Raw genomic sequence first — 21,794 nt, 5'->3', positions numbered from 1 at the left:
AAACCGCTACTGCTCTTACCACCCAACCTAACTATCGCAGAGGTTTTTTCCCTTGGCTCTTGCCCTGGCACTTTTTTCCCTCTGCCCTTAAAACCGCTACCCTTCGTCCGATTTCGACCAATCTATCTCCAGATGAGCGCGTATTAATGGTTAATCCTAACCAGACGTACGCAAACATCGCAGTACCCACATCCTGCGACACCTCACTTTAGTGAATACTAACCCTTATGTAGAGATGGCAGTAGACCTTATGTGTTGGCCATCATGCCGGTGTGGGCGTGGAGGGGCTCCACCTATTATTTAAAAAAAAAAAAAGGAATGACATGGGGTTTTATTAGAACCAAACGAATACAAAAGTTCAAAAATTTCTGACAGATGGTGCTTCATCTGATCAGAATAGCAATAATTAGCATAACAAAGTAAGACAAAGCAAAGATGATGATCTTTACAGGAAATGCTCAATATGTCCACCATCATTCCTCAACAATAGCTCTAGTCTAGGAATAATGTTGTGAATGGCACTGTAAAGCATGTTCAGAGTTACGGTGAGGCATTGGCGTCGGATGTTGTCTTTCAGCATCCCTAGAGATGTCAGTCGATCACGATGCACTTGCGACTTCAGGTAACGCACGGACTGAGGTCAGGGGACGTGAGAGGCCAAGCATGACGAAAGTGGCGGCTGAGCACACGATCATCACCAAACGACGCGCGCAAGAGATCTTTCACGCATCTAGCAATTTGTTTCGTTCTAATAAAACCCCATGTCATTCCAAGCATGTGTGTCAATTTTTACTTCTCTATCTACATAATTCCGTGGTTTATTAAGTTTTCAAATTTATACTGACTTTTTGATCACCCGGTACTTCGAGACATCCAGTATTTTAAAATTTGTGAATATAAAACTCAATAAATTAAATTTCAGTGCTAGGTTAAAACTGCAGAATTCCCTGAGATTTTTCCACGTAAAATGTAATTCTCTGAGAGTTACAGTTTTCCAGAAGAATTGCCCCCATTACCTGAGACATAAGCAATTAACTTATTCCATTGAAACTGAACAATACATATTTATTTTTGAATAATAATAATTATAATGACAACTACAGTTGAAAGATTATTTGTTCTTACCTGAACAGGAGTCCTTATTTCAGTATCGGAGCCATCTGTTTCATTGTCAGCATGATTACCGTCAGGAACATAGCTATGACATGTGATAATCTCTGGTGACCAACTGTTCCTGAATTGTTTCTCCTTCCTCAGATCCTCTGTGCAAAGTGGGACAGCTGCTTCAGGAGTATCTGATAGATGACAGTATGACTGTTCAGGCAATGTTTCTGGTGTAACATCACAAATTGAGTCCTGTGAATTTTTTTCGCTAGACACACAACTGAGTGCAGACTGTTGACTCAACTCTGTCTTTGAATCACTATTGCTTAAGCTGCTGGCAAAACTATTTTCACCTTTTTTATTTAAACTCGGACTTTGTTTATTTTCTTCTACATCATCGCCTTCTTCGACAGCCTCTTCACCATTCTCACTTGAGCCATTACCTGTTAAGCTCTCAAAACCATCATCATCCAAAGGTGTCACTTTGCAATGGTTCTGGGCTTCCCTGTCTGTGTGTCCTTGCCTGGAATAATGACAATACCATTTGATGCATGTGAATCCAAAATATATACAGGTATATGAGAAGTGTTTGGAGGAAAGAAGCGTTTTGTCTGCCTCTTATATACGGTGTTGACCTGATTATACAACAATTTTCCCCCAAACTCTTGATTTAAAATTTACATGGTCATCTTACATCCACAGACTAAACCATCACTGCGGAGGTCAACACTTTTACATTGTGCAATAGAGCAATGTACAGGTCGTCTTAGAATTACAGATGAAGCTTTGGCAATTGAAGTCGCATGCAGATTTATTTTTAGATCTGGGCACGTGATACTAGTATTTGATACAATATTGAATATAATCGAACAATTACATGACATTTGAACAAGTGAATTAGACATGCGAGATACTATGAACTAGCCACAACAATAAGCAAGAATTCTGTTTAACAATTGACACCTTCAAGAAACACCATTAAATCCCATCATTGTACAAGCTCTTGTTGTACTTGAGCAACAAATTTTCAATTAGGGTTCTATACTGAACTAGCACATGTGGATACATAAACATGCTGATTTTAAGTAAAAATTATTACTAAGCTCTGAATAAGGTACAATATTTTATTTTGTTATGAGAGGCTGTAATGATTTTCCAAATGAGTTACAAAGAGAGTGTTGTCCCCGTTCACATTTTATTAGGACCACATGACACAGTTTTAAAAAAGAAGAAGGTAGCTTCTTTAAAGGAGTACATGACTAATTTAATATTTGGGATTTGCATCCTATTCTATCTCAATATAGGTACTATTACTTATCCACAACACTTACATAATGAAAGATATAAATAGTAGTAGAACTGTATTTCAAAAGCCAGATGAGATGGATGTAAGTAGAGGGAAAGGTGGTGGTGGTGGTCATTATCACTGGGGTGGTTCTGACCACAGCAACTATTTAGGAAGAATGTATCAAACCCTAAAGGAAGGATGAGACTGGAATGAAGTGGTCTGAGGGGAGGCCAGGATAGAATATACAGAGAGAGAGCAAAAATTTCTGGAGGAAAAATAATTGAACAGCAGAGAATGAAGCATTGAAATTGTTCTTTGCCCTAGGACAATCAACTGGGACATGAACGAATAATATTCATTTTACTTATTTGTCTTTTGAATCACACTTGGATAGAACATGCACATAACGATGCTGGACAAGACAACTGTGAGGGTGCTCCCCCCGCCCCACTGGTAAAATACAGCACAGCACACTTAGTATTGCTGCAGATGGTATAAACACATAACTTTTTGTACACATATTTTACATTAGTGTTTATTTCTTTTGCAAAAACCATTCCTGCAATCAATTTTATATTTAATTACACACACATGGAGAAAAATTCAGACACAGTGTAAAATCAATGATCAAGAAAGTAGGTTTTCAAATTCCTATTAAACGGAGGCTAATTTTTGTATTTATTTCTGATGGCAGACTGTTATAAAATTGAATACATTAGTTAAATGGTGAATTTTTGTAGGCAGAAGTATGTATTCTTTGCACTTAGAGGCACATTTTCTGCTTTGTACCGTGGTCATGGAGACATACATTTTTGCTAAATTTTGTGATGATGTTTTATTCGAACTTGCACATTTCTAATACATAAGAGACTGACTTTAGGAAGAGAGGCCTGCAGCTGTCAATTGACTTTGCACTATTCATTACTCTCACAGCTCGAAGCGAATGTCTGAGATATGCGGGCAGCCTCCCCAGAGTATGACAGCATACTTTATTATATAATGAAACTGCACACAGTAAACATTGCAAACAATACCTGGGCTTGTGCAGTATACAAAGTTACATGAAGTGTTGCAACTTGATTCAGCTTTCTGTTAGTTTTGCTGATGTGTGTTTGGCATTTTAAATTGTCCAGGACCCACAGGCCTAAAAATCTTAATTGTGATAGAGGGGATTTTTCAGAGCTACATATTTTAATATCAGACAAATTTCTTGGTTCTCAATTGAAAGTTCACGAAGGTATTGGTGATAAATTCAATGCAAAAGGGAAACAAAGTTAAGGTGGGACAGCATACATGTAAAAATTCAGAAAACAAATGGAATCACCTAAAGCAAAGCCAAGTGCTAAAATGTTTACAGTGCATTTTCAACTGTTAAGGAAATACAAAGTACAATAATAAGATGATATGATAAAGAGTGGACTCTTACTTGGAGAGAGATTCCTTATAAAATATATCACACTAAGTTCAATTCAATTGTGTTTACTAACACACACAAGTACACAGTTTAAAACCTGAGGGATTAGTGTCACAGTTACCAATGCTCAGAAAAAAGAGAATGTAATACAAACCTGTTCCTGTGCTGCTGTCTCTCAGAGGGACTATTACTGTCTCCAACAGATTTTGGTTTCCCTAACAAATCAGGTTTTTTCTTTTGTTTGCATGAAATGTCCCACATAACTGTAGACCTCTTTACATCATCAGACGAAAACCTAAAATACATATATATTTTTTATACTTTTAAATAAAATATTTCTTAAGTGGACATCTTGTAATTCATGTCCTCCATAACAAATTGAGATCACATAACACTATAATGGCAACGTACCTCCTAATTAGTGGCAGTTTTTGGTAACTGCTGAGTGTCTGGTCATCTATGTCTTCAGTCTTTTCAGATACTGGAAGAAAAGCAAAATCTCTTATAAATGATATAAACAGAGGACTATGATCCATTTCACTTTCCATTCTAATATGTTAATTAATATGTTAATAGTGAAGACTTTAATAGTAAAATAACTTTAATGTAACAATATTAGGAAAATTACAGCTTGCTAATCACTGCAGACCTAAAGATCGCATGTCGAGTTGCGAACACACACACACACACACACACACACACACACACACACACACACACACACATAGAGCTCTGGTACAAGCTGCAGGTCATGTGTGCATTGCCTGCTTTTGTGTGTGTGTGTGTGTGTGTGTGTGTGTGTGTGTGTGTGTTATCTTTTCTGAAGAAAGCTTGGCTGAAAGCTGAATGTGTAACAGGCTTTTCGTTGGCCTGTCTGCACTCAATAGGTCATCTTTACGGTCAATAGCAATCTATCCTTTTCCTAATATTGTTGATATTCCAACATGAACTTCCCAGTGCTAAACTTCAATGTTATCCACTGGAGCTGATGTTAGCACCCTTCTTGTTACTTGCACGGAACACTGAACAAGAGCTCACTTTAACCAGAATTTATGAAAAAAAGAATTTGGTACCCTTCATTTTGTATAAAAACTGCTACCCATTTCCTAATCATCTTATAACCAACCATGGTATAAAATTTTTCAGTTAATCAGGCTGTTGTTTGCCAACATCAGCTTTTAATTTTAATAGGTTCATAAATGTTTGTATTAATTTTTCTTTCAAATCGCACTTACTTTTGCCCCTCTAATGAGTCACACTCCTTCAAATGCTCTGTCATAATTATTTTTCACTTTAAACTTCAGTCTCATTCTTTCATATTAAAATTATGCACAGATCTTATTCATTCTTATGAGCAGGCTGACCAACGTTTCTACTTAAAGGATTAGAACGCTGGTTCCATTTATTTAACCCTTTCAGACCCTGTTGTTACAATTGTGTACATTAATTTTCACGACATCTTAACTGCAATAGAAATATTTGGAGCTGATGTACACATTTGTGAATGTTCATTCTTTTCACCATGCACAAGTGCTGCTACCTGTTGCGCAGCGCTATTAACATATCAACAGATTAATGAAGCAGTGCAGAGCAGTCTGTGACCTTCAAAGTAACTGGTAGTCTTTGTAAGCTATAACCCACAGTATAGTTGAGCACCAGTATTGTTGTTTTGCATGAACATTGTAAAATGTTTGATTTATTTATTACAACAAACAAAATTTCAAAATCATTTGTTTTAGTCAACAAAAAAGAAGCGATGTTCTTCTGTGGGGACAATTGTAGCCATAAGGTCTCAAGAACAATGTTTTACATAACTTTTGAGTATCTTGTATTTCCTTCATATGAAGTGCTTGTAGGAACAGTTTGTTGATGACAATGTCGTTAGGTCTACTGTAAATTATTATTTTAGGGAAATACCACAACTGATATTATTATTTGTGAATATTTCAGTTCTGTTGATCACGTCAAAGAAACAGTATTTCAACAATGAGCGAGATGCAGCTGCCATTTTAGAGATGCTGCTGAATGGAGAGGTGTCTGATATCGATTTATCATCAGATGAAGAATCATTTCTTGATGTAGAATTCTACTGTACTTCAAGAGAGAAGGAAGTCAGAGTGGGGGCTGACAAAATAAACAGGGGAGAAACCAATGATGAGTCAACTGCAAGTAATGAAAGTGGTGTGTGCAGCGACAATGATAACAATATTGATATTCAAGACAGTGATCCACTCACAACAAATTTACATCTTGTTAACAACATGGCTATACCAGCAGTAAATAAAGACAGGTTCTATAAAGTTCGGCCTTTTATATACTGCCATCCGTAATAGGATTTCTCGAATAAAAAACAAGGCCAACCATCTGCCACACCTCCAGATACACCTGTTCAAAGACGACAAGGAGAAACTAGGTCTCCTGAAGAGATTCAGTTTGATGGAACACAATACTTGCCTCTTCACGAAAATGGTGCACTGCCTACCAGGTGCAAATTTCCGGGATGCAACGGACGTTCATGAATAAAATGCGAAAAATGTAATGTACATCTTTGTTTGTCAAAGGGGGAAAAAAAAAAAAAAACCTGTTTCCGTTCTATTCATGTCAATTAGAACCACATAATGAACTTATTCCTGAATCATTTCATTTTTTATTAAAACTATGGTGAATTTTGCATGTATTCTGTGTGTAAATGATTTCAAATTTATGTGTAATGTTAAAATAAGTTAGTTTTGTCTCCTATGATTTCAGTGTTGATTGAGACCCAGTGTACACAAATGTGTACAATTTTTTTTCCCCGGAAATTGTAACATATCTTTTTATAAATGTTGCTTCTAAAATCATTAAAAAATCATCCAAGTCCATTACAGTATTTAAAAAAATTTTCCTTCCACCAGAAAAAATTCGAGTCTGAAAGGGTTACGATATGTAAACAGTGTCTGGGTAACCTTCCCTCCCATTCTACGTTCACCACTTTTCTCTTTCATCTCCAAGTGAGGAACAATTACTTCTGAAAGCTGGGACAGTTTCTCTTACTTCTATGTGTATCCCCAGTTTCTTCTACTTCTATGTGTATCTATCTATTGGTAGTAGTGAGAATTTCCTTTCCTGAAGGTAAGTACTAACTATCCACAGTATTGTAATTTTATAGTTATCTCAAATAAACTTAGAATGCTGAAGGTAAGATGGTTACATCACGTAATTAATGAGGAGGTACTGAATAGAAAAAAAAAATTGTGACAAAACTTCGCTAAAAGAAGGTGTGTGTGTGTGTGTGTGTGTGTGTGTGTGTGTGTGTGTGTGTGTGTGTGGGAGGGGGGGGGGGGGAGATCAGAATTGTGGAGAGAGACGAAGGGATGAATGCAGCAAGTAGATTCAAAAGGATGTAGGTTGCAGTAGTTATTCAGAGGTGATGACACCTGCACAGCATAAGAATAGTGTGGAAAGCTGCATCAATGAACAATGAGGTTTATTACTAAATCATATTATGTGCATATTTTGGCAAGGCAGTTATGTAAAAGCTGGTGACCGAAGGGGACTCAGTAGATATGGCCATTTTGTGGAGCGATTATATATTTAATTAATTTTGTTATTTAAACTGCTGAAAGGAGATAATATAAAATATATAAACAAAATAGGCAACAGGGAATGTAGACAAATAAAAAAATGCATGCAAAACAGATGTGTGCACAGATACAACTTATAACCAAGTTAAAGAAACCTTTGAAGAAAAGAAAAGCAGCTATAGGTACATCAGGACTACCGATGGCAATCAATACTAACAAAGGAGAGGTCCCAGCGATTGGATTGAGTATTTGAAAGCATCTACATGGTGATGTAGGATGAGGTTGAAGGTATCATCCTTTGGCCATTCACACCATAGTAAGCCTAGTTTGCGAGTAATCAAAGAAACAATTTTGGAATTGCATGTAATGCTCACGTTAATGGTTAAAGTATATTCCTCACATGCAAATGCTATGAAATTTATTTTTAAATCTTTATTAAAGTGACTTCAATCATTATTTTTATTCAATTAATTAGTTTAAATGTAATTATTTCATTTCTATTTCTTTATCACATCATATAAATCATCATATTAACTTTTTCATTTGCTTTCATTTTAGGTTCTTATCATTGTTTTTCCATTTGGAATCTTTGTACATGTGATTTTGATAATAGTAATAATAATAATAATAATGATGATGATGATAACAATAATAATAATAATAATAATAATAATTATTATTATTATTATTATTATTATTATGTATTAACTTTCATTCAGTTTCTTCTGTTTTATCATCTTATATTTTTGTCCATGTGACTCCATTCATTGTTTCTGTTCATTTTGCTGGAATTACATTTTACTTATGATCCCTCCTTTCATTTAAATCTTCATCTACTTTATTTTGTCCATAGTGGAATAAGAATTTGTGTGAAATGTTTGGATAGTGAACACCATCCAAAAGACATCTATATATTGTAACAAAAAATACACTTTTGACACAATAGCAGTCAATATGAATAGATTATTTCATCTTTTGTTTTTTAACTAATAGATCGTCATTTCCAAATGTTCAACACATTGCAGTCTGGCCATAGGGACTGCTGCAATCCCTTAGAAGTAATACACATTTGCACCTTTTTTGCATGGTTCCTGACCAAAAGATAATGAAGAAAAGCAAAATCTTTTAACTGATGTTTGTATTTTCATCCTATACCTCAACATCTGTTTAAAGTTTTTTGAGAGATATCCCATATTTACAGAATCATTATATTTTGATAATTAGAAGATTCAGAAATAGGAAAAAAGTTTGTAATTGCAATAAATCAGCATTTATTAAAAAATAAATGTACAAAACTATTTCATTGAATTTATACAACTCTTTTCATCAAGCCAAATTTGTCTCTATGTGATATTGCTTGAAACAGTTACGTAGACACAATCCTGCATTACATTCTTCACACCACCATCTGGTCTCCCTTTTCGCTAGTTTGCCAGTACTGCATGAGCCCTTCTCAGAGCAAACTATGCAGTATCTTGATGCATACTTCTTGCTTTTTGTCAATGGTACATGAGTGGAGAAATGCCTTGCTGTTAACCTGTTTGCTGCTGAAGCCGATTTTCATTTTCGTTGAGAGCTGCACCTGATTTCTCGAGTATTTGTTTCCCCAGGTTCATCATAAAAGTAGACAAGCTGGTTCATTTGTGAGAGACAGGCCAAAGTTTCTTGTACAGAATGTAAGAATTGACCACACACATCACACATCCATAGTATCTTTCCAGTGCAAAGCTGGTACGGTATTTTTTCTCCTGAATACCATTTCACCGCTTCTTAGCTTATTCTATTCAAATTCCTGTGGTAAGACTCTTCTGTTTCTCATTACTGATGTGCCCTCATCAAACAATCTTTCAAATAATTTTACAGAAGAATAAAATTGGTCCGTGTACAGTTTATAATGCTTATGTAGATAACTGTTGCACAAACATGACACCACTGAATCTGCACTGTTGTGTTTTTCCCCTGCACCAGTGTACACTTCACAGTTCAAAACATATCCTTTGCTGAATCACCTAGAATGAAAAAAATTTACATCGTACCTGCTTGGTTTGTTCTTGATATATACTCGAAATCGAATTCTCCCTCTGAATGGACATAAACCTTCATCAACTGTGAGATTCTTGCCAGGATAAAACTGTTTTTGCTTTGCAGTACAAAGCTATAAAAAAAATGGATTTTGTGTATAGGTTCATGGTTTGGTTGACCCCTTCGTATGTAATTATAATTGTTATTCACAACAAGCATCCCAACTGTTTACATTTCTAACAGATAGCTTGAAAATACTGTGTGAATGGTGGTTTGAAAAAGGTTACTTTCAAAGTGAATTGCCTCTGCTCTGTGTAAGTGCTCTTATTGGCTGGCAAGAACTATGATTGGCTGACAATAGTGCATTGCAATTTAGATTTCAGTGCTTTAGGAGCTATTGTGCTGTATTTGGAATTCATATTTATACTTTCATAATACAAAAATGTATGGAAAGTAAATGTGACTGCCACACATCAAAGATCTTTTCAGAATGCATCATTTTTCATTCTACTGTGTGTTATTTATAGTCTTGAGTTAGGATTTAGCGACTATGGCTTATTAAACCAAAGGTGGTACAGTAGTTCTCACACCTGTCAGTATCGGCATTCTTTGGCATTGGGGCAATTCCATCCTCCTTTAACTCTCGAAGTTTGTCGTTGTTGTTCTGTCAATCAACTTAATAATTTTGAAGGAATGCCACCTACTCCAACTGTAGTGTTTAATATCAGTTCTTTGATGTGCTGTTAATTTTTCACTCTTGATTGACCTCCGCCATCATTTGCATAATATTATCTTTATTTTCTATATGTAACCTTACACTCATTTCCTACAAGGAGAGGTACCCAGAGGTGGGATTGACGTTTTGAACCATCCATACAGATTAAGCTCCAAGGTATCACCCTGGTGGACCCTTGTTTGCTAGTAATCGAGGGGGAAAAAATTGGAATTTCATGTGATGGTCTACAGCTTTAAAAATAGAAATGTTACACAGGTTGGTAGTGTAGCTTAATGGTTAAGATACAGTCCTCACATGCGAAAGGTTGTAGGTTTGAATCTTATTATGTGCTTTGAAATTTTTAATTTTTAAATCTTTATCAAACTGACTTTGTTGTTATTTTAATTCAGTTGTCACGTTATTTTAGTCATTGTATTAACTGTTTCAATTGCTCTCATTTTTTCCTTTCTCTCATTCCTTTTCCATGTGGAATCTTTGTGCGTGTGAATTTATTTTATCTATCATAATATTTAACACATTCCGGTCGCTGCCCGTAGAAACCTAAGAGCGCGTGTTTATTGCTGTAACAGTCAGTGCTAGATTGTGTTCCTGCCTATTTGTAACTCAAAAAAAGGCACCAAAACCATTCCCGCGCATTCGTTCTTGCAGTGTGCTTCTGTAGTTCTCTTTATCGCAAACATTTGTTGTAAATTGTGGGACAGTTTGAGTGAAGAGGAAATTCTGAGGCTGCTCGAAGAATCTGGATCAGAAATTGACGATGATGGGTTGGAATCTGAAAATAGTTGTTCTGAAATAGATGGCAATTATAATGGTCAGTTATTGTGTTTAGAGATCACAATTGTATTCTCGGCACTGTGCAGCAAACAGGCAGCAGTTATGAGTTGAAGCACATGAAAAGGAGGCAGTAGCTGAAAAAGGAGATGCACTGTTGCAGCCCATATTCTATCAGTACTTTCACCGAACAGTAAAGGAGGCCAAGGAAAAAATTAGCGAAGAATTAAAATCCATGGAGTTTTGCAATTTGAACAGCAAAAACAATTTAAAGAGGATATAAAAAGCAGACTAAAAAGAGAAAGAACATAAAATCAAACTTACATTTAACAATCAGGGAGTCTTTTACATATTATCCCAGAGTTTAGTTTTATGGGGTTGGAATGTGCAGTTGAGATTTGAGGGGGGGGGGGGGGGGGGGGGGAGAGCAGATAGGGGGCCAAGCAGCCGAGGGGAGCCTGCCTGGGGAGTCCAAGGGCGGGCGAATAGTTGGGGGGAGGGGGGGAGTGGGAGTGTGTGGGAATGGAGAGCGTCTGAGTGGGAGGGGAGGAGAGTATGGATGAGTGTGAAAACTGGAGAGTTGTAGGAAATGGAAGAATTAGGGAATGGGTAGGGGAGGAGAGAAGTGGAGACTGGGGGAAAGGGGGAGCGGGGGGAGACAGGGAGAGGGGGGTGAGAGGGGGGAGAGAGGGGGGGTGAGAGGGGGGGAGAGGCGGGGAGAGAGAGAGAGGGAGGGAGAGAGAGAGAGAGAGAGAGAGAGAGAGAGAGACGGGGGGGGGGGGGGGTGATCAATTAGCTCCTACACATACGCTAGTAATGACAACACTGGTTGGTTTGGTTAAAAGAGGGGGATAGGGACCAAACTACGAGTCATCGGTCCCTTGTTCCTAATTTAAAAATGCCACTAGTGTGTGAATAAAATAGATGAGACATATAACACAAAACGGAATGAAAGGAAAGACCACAAGAATGAAGGAAAGGCAACGAACACTAAAGGAACAAATGAGGACAAGAGAACAGAGAAATGCAAAAAACAGTTAGAAGAGAGTAAAAAAGGAAGCACATTACAGTGGCTGGCCGACAACGACAATTAGAAGGAAAAGCCAGCCACCCTGCCATACATTAAAACCTTCACCCTAAAAGCACTAGGGTGTAGGACACAGAGGGACGAAGGACAGGCACTAAAACTCCGATTGAGTGATAAAACCCATCCTCAAGGATGAAACATAAAACCAAATCAGCCAATGAGGTATTTTCTGCTAAGATCAATGATAACGAGTCCAGAAACCAAAGATGAAGTCACAGGGCAGCCAAAGGAGGACACAGTAGAAGAATATGGCCACTGGCAACCAGGCGGCACACAGCACTAAGGTGGGTCTTCATGGCACATGGTGCAGGAGGTAGCCATGGGTCGCCCATACATAGCCAATGCGGAGTCTGCAGAGAATCACAGAGTCCCTGCAAGACATTCTCATTGAGGATTTCCACAAATTCGTGGGACCCTCATGGCTCACAGTTTGTTGTGCATACTGAGTTTTTGACATTCTGTCTCCTAAAGCTGAAAAACCGTGCAGAGTAATAATGAATGCAGGTCAGTTGTGGGGATGCCCATCTCCTGAAGTGGTTTCCGTGTAGACTATATGGCCAGCCTGTCAGCAAGTTCATTTCCTGGGATTCCGACCTGACCAGGGGTCCAGACGAACACCACTGAATGACTGGACCGTTCCAGGGCATAGATGGACTCCTGGATGGACGCTACCAAAGAATGACGAGGGTAGCACTGGTTGATAGTTTTCAGGTTGCTCAAGGAGCCAGTACATAAAAGAAAAGACTCCCCAGGGCATGAACAAAGATACTGAAGTTCACGAGAAATGGCCACCAGCTCTGCAGTGAATACACTGCAGACCTCAGGTAAGAAATGCTGTTCAATATGGCCACCGTGCATATAGTCAAAGACAACACGACCATCAGCCACAGAGCCGTCGGTGTAAGCAACTTCAGAGCCCCGGAACACATCAAGAATCGAGAGGAAGTGACAGCGAAGAGCAGCAGGGTTAATGGAGTCCTCAGGGCCATGTGAAAGGTCCAGACAAAGCTGCAGCCGAGGCTTACACCATGGAGGCATATGTGAACGGACTGCAGGTAGAGGTGGTAAAGGGAAGGACTCCAATTCGAAGAGAAGGGACAACATGTGAACTGCAATCGTTAGCCCCGACCTCGACCACCAATGCAGGAGATGGACTGCCGCAGGCGGGGAAAAGAGATGGTAATTCGGATGCTCGGGGGAACTACGAATGTGCGCTGCGTAACTAGTGAGCAGTTGCGCATGTCTGATCTGCAATGGAGGGACACCAACCTCCACCAGTACACTGGTCACCAGACTCATCCTAAAAGCTCTTGTCGTTAGTCGTACCCCGCAGTGGTGCACAGGGACAAGTAAATGCAATGTTGAAGGTGCTGCCGCACCATAAAACACACTCTCATAATCATTCCAGGATTGAACAAGGGCTCTGTACAGCTGCAGCCACGGCTTCAAGAGGGGTTTTAAGGGCCACATGTTCACTACAGACCAAGTTTAGGACATAAACGCAAACTCCACCTGACACTCTATTATAGTCGCTAGAGTTCTTGTAATATCCCTTACAGCAGCGGAGGGCACGGGTCCGCATGGCTGGGAACCAGGTTTCCTGGAGGGCAATGCAGATAGCAGGTTTAAAATTTAACAGTTGCCGTAGCTCAGCCAGGCGGGGGGGAGGGGGGAAAAAAAAAAGAAAGAGGGCAATTCCACTGGAGGATGACATTGTGAGACTGGGAAGGCATGGAACATTCAATGAGGCAGTTTACGCCTCAGAGTCACCTGCTGCCACTGACTTATTGCCTGAGCAGTCTATCTCCATTGTGTCTGACGGTCGGGCGAGATCTACGTCCTCAGCTGACGCCAAAATCTCCACCCCATCCTTAGACGTAGAGCTTGTAGATAGCGATGGTGTGGGTTCCACTGCAATTTCCTTGGTCTTAGGGGTTTTTGTTTTGGATTTATCTCACTGCTCCTGGGTTTCCCTGGCTGGGAGGACTTCACTGGCTCAGTCTCTGGTACTGAGGATGAGCGTGAAGCCCTATGACCAGCTGCTTTTGAGCTCTTCAGCCACTGGCAGGTGTTGTCTTTCCCACTAGCAGAAACCTGGGAAGGGAGTGACCCAAGGGACCCCTTCCTAGCGAGAAAAGCTAAAGATGACTTACACTTCTCCGGCTTAGAAGTGGGGACGGACGTCCCCAATGGTTGGGGGGCTGTTGCTACTGAAGTAGGTGGTGCAGGAGCAACAGGGAGGGAAATGTCCCCCAACCATCAAGGGGGCAGGTATACTATTCCGGCTCTGAGAGGTGACTTGGGTTGGCAGAGCTGATGGTGTCAGAACTGTTGTAGCAGTGGCGTAAGATGTCATACGCACAGGATGCAGGTGTCAAAATTTTCTCTTAGCTTCAGTGTAGGTCAGTCAGTCCAGGATCTTGTATTCCATGATGTTCCTTTCTTTCTGGAGAATCCTGCAATCTTGCGAGCAAGGCAAATGGTGCTCTCTGCAGTTGACACAGATGGGAGGCAGGGCACATGGAGTATTGGGATGGGATGGGTGTCTGCAATTTCAGCATGTGACGCTGAAAGTACCGTATATACTCGAATCTAAGCCGCACTTTTTTCCAGTTTTGTAATCCAAAAAACTGCCTGTGGCTTAGAATCGAGTGCAAAGTAAGCGGAAGTTCTGAAAAATGTTGGCAACTGCCACAACAACTAACTTCTGCCGTCGAATATATATGTAGCGCTACACAGGCATGCTTTGCAGGCACAAAGATAAATACTGGCGCCAAAACCTCTGCGTCAGTAAATAAATTTTTTTAAAAAAAGGTGGAAGACGAGCTTTTTTCTCCGCCCCGAGTTTCGACCAGTGCATTTTCATACATTATCCAACGAAGTAAATACAAATTCCGTATTGTTCAGCTTCGAATGTAGCAGCATTTCAATGTACTACGAAAACCCGACTGGTAAGACTGTTTTGAATGTTTGTCAGTATGGCCAACTTTACGTTCTGAATGTTTTCCTACCTGTGAGAAGAGATGGTTGTTAATAGGAACTTTGATGAATTGTGAAACACATGCAGTATTCTCTTCACCATAAGAATAATATGAATATAAACATTTTGCCATGTTTTCTTTCGTGTTTGCCGCTATCTCATTTAAATCCTGTCTGCCTAATAACCAACGAAACTAGTGTGAGACAACAGCAAATGCGGAAGAATATACGTATCATGTCATGTTTATATTCGTATTATTCTTATGCCTAATAGTAAAACACCTAATAGTAAAACAATCAGAAATGAAGCACGGCAATTGACTAGATTTTTAAATCTAAGATGACTAATTTCTGTGCAGAATGTAATGTACATGAGAGGCGTCTGCAAAGATTTTCAAAAGGAGAAAACTGTTTGCGCAATGTACAGCTGCTTCTGTCCTTCACTCTGGGAATGTATGGCAGAAAGGCTGTACCTGATATTGCTTTTTCTGATGTGTCACTTCACAGAGTGTTTGAATCTGTTACACTTCTAATACAATTGATGTAGTACTCATTGCTGCTCCGAATACTTTCCAGGTGTTGCCTTTTGTGTCAGAGGTGCTGCAGCTAACATTGTCATCTTGCTCGCATTACGAGTGTCTTAATCATACCCCTTTTCTGGCTCCGGTGATTTCACAGTATGTGCAGCTATCGGGAAGTGTGTGTCGTTTTCGATACATGCTGTGTCCCAAGTTTTCACAATTCCTTGTGACCAGCACATCTAGAAAGGGTAGTTATTTGATCTTTTCTACTTCCATGGTAAATTTCATGTTGGCATGGAGGCTGTTCAAGTGTCTTAAGTGTCACTGAGCTGTTCCTCACCATGGTTACACACAACAAAGGCATCAGTGACGTACCTGTACTCGCCTTAGGTTTACAAGGTGCCAAGTCCAGTGCCTGTGCTTCGAAATGTTCCACGGAGAAGTTGGCCACCAACGGACTAAGAGAACTACCCATGTAATACCTTCCAGCTGTTCCTAGAGTTTGCCATGTGATATAGCTCATTGTGAGACAGTACTATGCTGTTTCATGCATATCTCATCATGAGCTGTTTCATGTGGAATGGCAAATTCAGAGAAGTGACACATTGGAAAAAGAAATGTCAGGTAAGGCCTTTTTGCCATACATTCTCTAACTCCACTACCATTTGAACAGAAAAATGAAAAATATAAATCTAGTCCTCACACCCCAATACAAGCTCAAGCCCAAGATCCAAATTTCACAAACAAGAACTTTGTACTAACATTGCATGACCAGTAGCAAGTAGAAAGAAAATAAAGTAGCATAAAAAGAAATAGAAATGAATCTTGGTTGTTGTTGTTGTGGTCTTCAGTCCTGAAACTGGTTTGATGCAGCTCTCCATGCTACTCTATCCTGTGCAAGCTTCTTCATCTCCCAGTACCTACTGCAACCTACGTCCTTCTGAATCTGCTTAGTGTAGTCATCTCTTGGTCTCCCTCTACGATTTTTACCCTCCACGCTGCCCTCCAATACTAAATTGGTGATCCCTTGATGCCTCAGAACATGTCCTACCAACCGATCCCTCCTTCTGGTCAAGTTGTGCCACAAACTTCTCTTCTCCCCAATCCGATTCAATACTTCCTCATTAGTTATGTGATCTACCCATCTAATCTTCAGCATTCTTCTGTAGCACCACATTTCGAAAGCTTCTATTCTCTTCTTGTCCAAACTATTTATTGCCCATGTTTCATTTCCATACCTGGCTACACTCCATACGAATACTTTCAGAAATGACTTCCTGACACTTAAATCTATACTCGATGTTAACAAACTTCTCTTCTTCAGAAACGCTTTCCTTGCCATTGCCAGTCTACATTTTATATCCTCTCTACTTCGACCATTATCAGTTATTTTGCTCCCCAAATAGCAAAACTCCTTTACTACTTTAAGTGTCTCACTTCCTAATCTAATTCCCTCAGCATCACCCGACTTAATTCGACTACATTCTATTATCCTCGTTTTGCTTTTGTTGATGGTCATCTTATATCCTCCCTTCAAGACACTATCCATTCCGTTCAACTGCTCTTCCAAGTCTGTTGCTGTCTCTGACAGAATTACGATGTCATTGGCGAACCTCAAAGTTTTTATTTCTACTCCATGGATTTTAATACCTACTCCGAATTTTTCTTTTGTTTCCTTTACTGCTTGCTTAATATACAGATTGAATAACATCGGGGATAGGCTACAACCCTGTCTTACTCCCTTCCCCACCACTGCTTCCCTTTCATGCCCCTCGACTCTTATAACTGCCATCTGGTTTCTGTACAAATTGTAAATAGCCTTTCGCTCCCTGTATTTTACCCCTGCCACCTTCAGAATTTGAAAGAGAGTATTCCAGTCAACATTGTCAAAAGCTTTCTCTAAGTCTACAAATGCTAGAAACGTAGGTTTGCCTTTTCTTAATCTAGCTTCTAAGATAAGCCGTAGAGTCAGTATTGCCTCACGTGTTCCAACATTTCGACGGAATCCAAACTGATCTTCCCCGAGGTCGGCTTCTACCAGTTTTTCCATTCGTCTGTAAAGAACTCGCGTTAGTATTTTACAGCTGTGACTTATTAAACTGATAGTTCGGTAATTTTCACATCTGTCAACACCAGCTTTCTTTGGGATTGGAATTATTACATTCTTCCTGAAGTCTGAGGGTATTTCGCCTGTCTCATACATCTTGCTCACCAGATGGTAGAGTTTTGTCAGGACTGGCTCTCCCAAGGCCGTCAGTAGTTCCAATGGAATGTTGTCGACTCCGGGGGCCTTGTTTCGACTCAGGTCTTTCAGTGCTCTGTCAAACTCTTCACGCAATATCGTATCTCCCATTTCATCATCATCTACATCCTCTTCCATTTCCATAATATTGTCCTCAAGTACATCGCCCTTGTATAGACCATCTATATACTCCTTCCACCTTTCTGCTTTCCCTTCTTTGGTTAGAACTGGGTTTCCATCTGAGCTCTTAATATTCATACAAGTGGTCCTCTTTTCTCCAAAGGTCTCTTTAATTTTCCTGTAGGCAGTATCTATCTTACCTCTAGTGAGATAAGCCTCTACATCCTTACATTTGTCCTCTAGCCATCCCTGCTTAGCCATTTTGCACTTCCTGTCGATCTCATTTTTGAGACGTTTGTATTCCGTTTTGCCTGCTTCATTGGAAGCAAAGTAAATTAATGTTTTAAAAAAGAATAAAAAAGAAATAGAATCCATTAGTTTCAAGATAAAATAATAGTGTAGATTGCAAGGTGGTAGACTTGTAGGTCACGGAGTATAGCAAGTGACCTCAAAGTATACTCCTTGTGAGTACTCTTTGAGGACACTGTGAAATACAGAAGCTAAAGTTGCACATTGTTAATGTGCTTCTGGCGCCTGCCTTGTTGCGTCGTAACTGAACTTGTGCGCTCATACATAATACTGGTAAGCGGTATGAGATGGTTTGTTACATTTTGAAGATTTGTGATCTGGTAGAAATGATTAAAAACTGAAAGAGGTAAATCATCAACTTTGAAAATATATTTGAAGTATTTCAGGCTCGGAAAATAACCGAATATATTGTCTTAATTTGATTTATACCAACGAAACACTGAACTTGGACACAATGCGATAGGGCAATTAATAGTTTAACTGATATGAAGTGATGAATAGGGTAAACTGCGAGGAATACATCTAAACTGCATTAAAGTAAAAAGTGTAATCTGGACCAGAAAGGTTACTTCTTTAAGACAATGATAGACTAGAATTAACCAGCATAAAGTGAATTTACAGTGGCTGACATTTCTTTCAAACCATTTAATATTACGTGTTCATGAAACATTTATCTGTGTGACAATATAGATTATCAACAGAGCAGAACATTCATAGATATTGTTTGGTGCTCTGGAAAGTTATCGTACTGATTCAGACTATTTAGCTCATGCGAATTGTAGACATTCATAGATGAACTATGGAGGTATACAGACTGTAGTCATGATTAGGGCAATAATCTCAGTTTGTATGCATTCAAGTGTAGCTAGGCTCCTATACGTCGGGGAGCAAGTATTCATCTGAGTAAGCCGGTACAACTAACACGCACTCGGCATATTTTTATAGTGCAGCAAGACAATTCTTTTTTGTGACTTTCCTCGCAAACATTCTACCGCAAGCTAGCCGGAGCCTGAGCATTATTTATTAACAATAAATCAATATACAAGGGGAAGTTACAATTCCCAGAGTGATAGACGGAGTCAGCCGTATGTTGCACAAACACTCCATAAAGACTATTTATAAACTGACAAAGAAGATGAAAGAGTGTATCAGATTGACAAAAGAGGCATTGTACGCTGGGGCAGGTGGAGAAATCGGCTGTAGTAGAGCACGAGCTGTGTGAGGTCAATCACATAGTAAAATTCACTGACAAAATTTCTGGCTGCAGAGAAGAGCTATCACACTCACTTGTTCAGAGAAGCTATAGAAATACACAAACATGAGAATAGCTTCAGGAAGAAAGAAGAAATTCCTAAAGGAGAACGGATTCTGGATTACCGTGCTGCAGCGAACAACTGTTGTAAGGAGCAAGAGGAGAACCACACTGGAAATGACCAAAAAAAGCCCCTGGACGCTGGCACACCAGGTACATATAATCTGTGGCCTTGAGCTCAGCTCCAGTCCACCACCAACAATGTCGGCCACACCTGCTGGCGAAATGTCAGAAAATCATCAAACATCGGCCAAAGAACCCGAGAAAAGCCAACAGGCAGTTTGTCACACTAAATTACCATTATAAGTTTGCGAAGCACCTAAATGGTCTATAGTGGTTTGAGGAAATGCTAATTTTCTTTTAAATTCAATATCCTCTAGCAGACTACTCAGTACTTGTCACAAGTTGCTGGAATCAATACCTTATCTCTACAGTCAATTATCTATGAACCAAACAGAAAAAAATCACCTTTAATAAAGATATATCAGTCAGAAACTAACCGTGACTAGCACGTGATCGTGAGCTGCTTGCATGACGTCGACGTGTCCGCTTGCTGCGACGTGGCCTTTGGCTTGATGGTTGCCTGCATGGGCCAATATGAGTTGATACTATCTGTGAGTGTATTACACTTAGGATGATCATCATGGCAACTGGTACCATCACTTCTGATGCTGTGACCCTCTGTAGACAGAAGCAAAAATTAATAAATAATGATGTTGCTTTTTTTGCTGAATACAGAAATAATGTTTGCTGAATACAGAAATAATGTAACAATTTTTAGCTGTGAAATTTGTGAAAGGCACATAGGTTAATTGCACAGTAAAGGATAAATTGTCACATTTTGTGCAAATAGGGCTATCTAGAAATCTGATTAGATTAATAAACCTCATTGCAGAACTCAAGGAATATGCAGAGCATTTCAAGCCCAATTGCACTACCATCAATTTCTCCTAAGTGACAGGGTATTTGGTATCTAAATGTAAATTAAGAAAATTTGAAATGGTTAAGGAAATGTATAACACAATCCCATCAACATTTTGTCCAATAAACTAACAAGACCTTTCAGTATCCAAGGAAGTGATGTCATAAGTTTGTATAATTTACAAGAACAGTATAAAAAGCATATAAAATAAAGTAGGAACAAAATAGTTGTATGTGGCCGAAAGCAGGTATACCAAAGTAATCTAAGGACAGCAACAACACACTGGAAAAAACAAACCTGCATCATTTGGTCTGACACTACATAATCCCAGAAATGTAAGAAGGTATGGCGAAAAATTCCCAACCTGGCAGTACAAGACTGAACTTTTAAGCTCAAAAAGCACTTCCTATTCAATCCAACCCCTTTTAGATCAACGCATTTGGACCCAATATTTTTCATTGAATAGATTTCATCCTTAAAGAGCAATTCTGGGAGATTAATAACACTCCCCTGCAAAACTAGTTTCTAAATACAAATCACTTTAGATACTCATCACCTGGAAGTAAAACTCTTTCTTATTTAGTGAAGAGGATGAATGTTTTAACAATGCACACAAACCTCTCAATTTCCCACAAGTGCTTGATCATAGCACAATGCTGCCACTATAAAGTAAATAGTGGTCTGCAATAAATCCAGAAACCACATGAGTACATAAGAATATAAGTTACATTAATTTTTGCTGCTTGTAAACTGCTTCAAACTTTCCACATCATATCTCAAAAACTAATACTCTCACAGCGATACTTTTTTCAACTGATTACTAAAATAACTCACTTGGCAACATATCTCTTAAAATTTTCATACTCCATTGCATTTCCTACATATATGCTTCTGAAAATGGTGTTTTTATGTATTTGTGCCAGAGTCTAACTTTGTAACAAGTATGAAGTTTAAAGTCTCCATCTCTTACAAAAATAATATAAAAATTCTGAAATGTACAGTACAGCTTTAAATGGTATCTCTAAGCATGTCAAATATTTTTCTTAATTTCAATTATGGCCGGTGTTATGTTGGTTATTGACACAGGAGAAATTATCGTGCCTACAAAAGTTTCCTTTCTATAATTGTGTATCTAAAAAACGATAAGGTAGTGATAGAAGGTGGCTGAAAAGTTTTATTTAGCCTCGTAACAGGAAAGAGAAATTCATCGAAACAAACATAAAATTTAATGGAAGTAAGACATTCTTGAAAGTTCACTATGCACTACATACTAGTCCAACAATGTGGAGACACCACTTAATTCAGAGTCCAGCGAAACTATCAGTGACTTCAACACACTGTTTTAACACACCATCACTGTTCCATGCTTCCTGTAGCATTCCTTTCACATGATTCACTACCCCC

The 21,794-nt window shown here is 39.0% G+C and overlaps 1 protein-coding gene across 21 annotated transcripts in view; it reads right to left on the bottom strand.

Annotated features, from left to right (window-relative positions):
* Positions 1 to 21,794, bottom strand: part of LOC126336830 (protein phtf) — a 191,086-nt gene that overhangs the window by 71,062 nt on the left and 98,230 nt on the right. For all 21 annotated transcript variants that reach the window (XR_007565007.1, XR_007565011.1, XR_007565010.1 and 18 more), the window contains 4 exons: positions 19,969 to 20,149; positions 4,218 to 4,287; positions 3,961 to 4,101; positions 1,126 to 1,627 (listed from right to left, as the gene is read on the bottom strand). Coding sequence is in view for 9 of the 21 variants with exons in the window: in XM_050000896.1 (XP_049856853.1) it covers positions 1,126 to 1,627; positions 3,961 to 4,101; positions 4,218 to 4,287; positions 19,969 to 20,149 (894 nt within the window). In the remaining 12 variants the exon portion in view is untranslated. The remainder of the gene's footprint in view (positions 1 to 1,125; positions 1,628 to 3,960; positions 4,102 to 4,217; positions 4,288 to 19,968; positions 20,150 to 21,794) is intronic.

Source organism: Schistocerca gregaria, chromosome 2, assembly GCF_023897955.1.
Source record: "Schistocerca gregaria isolate iqSchGreg1 chromosome 2, iqSchGreg1.2, whole genome shotgun sequence".
Classification (NCBI taxonomy): Eukaryota; Metazoa; Arthropoda; class Insecta; order Orthoptera; family Acrididae; genus Schistocerca; species Schistocerca gregaria.
This window is presented reverse-complemented; position numbering and strand designations above follow the sequence as displayed.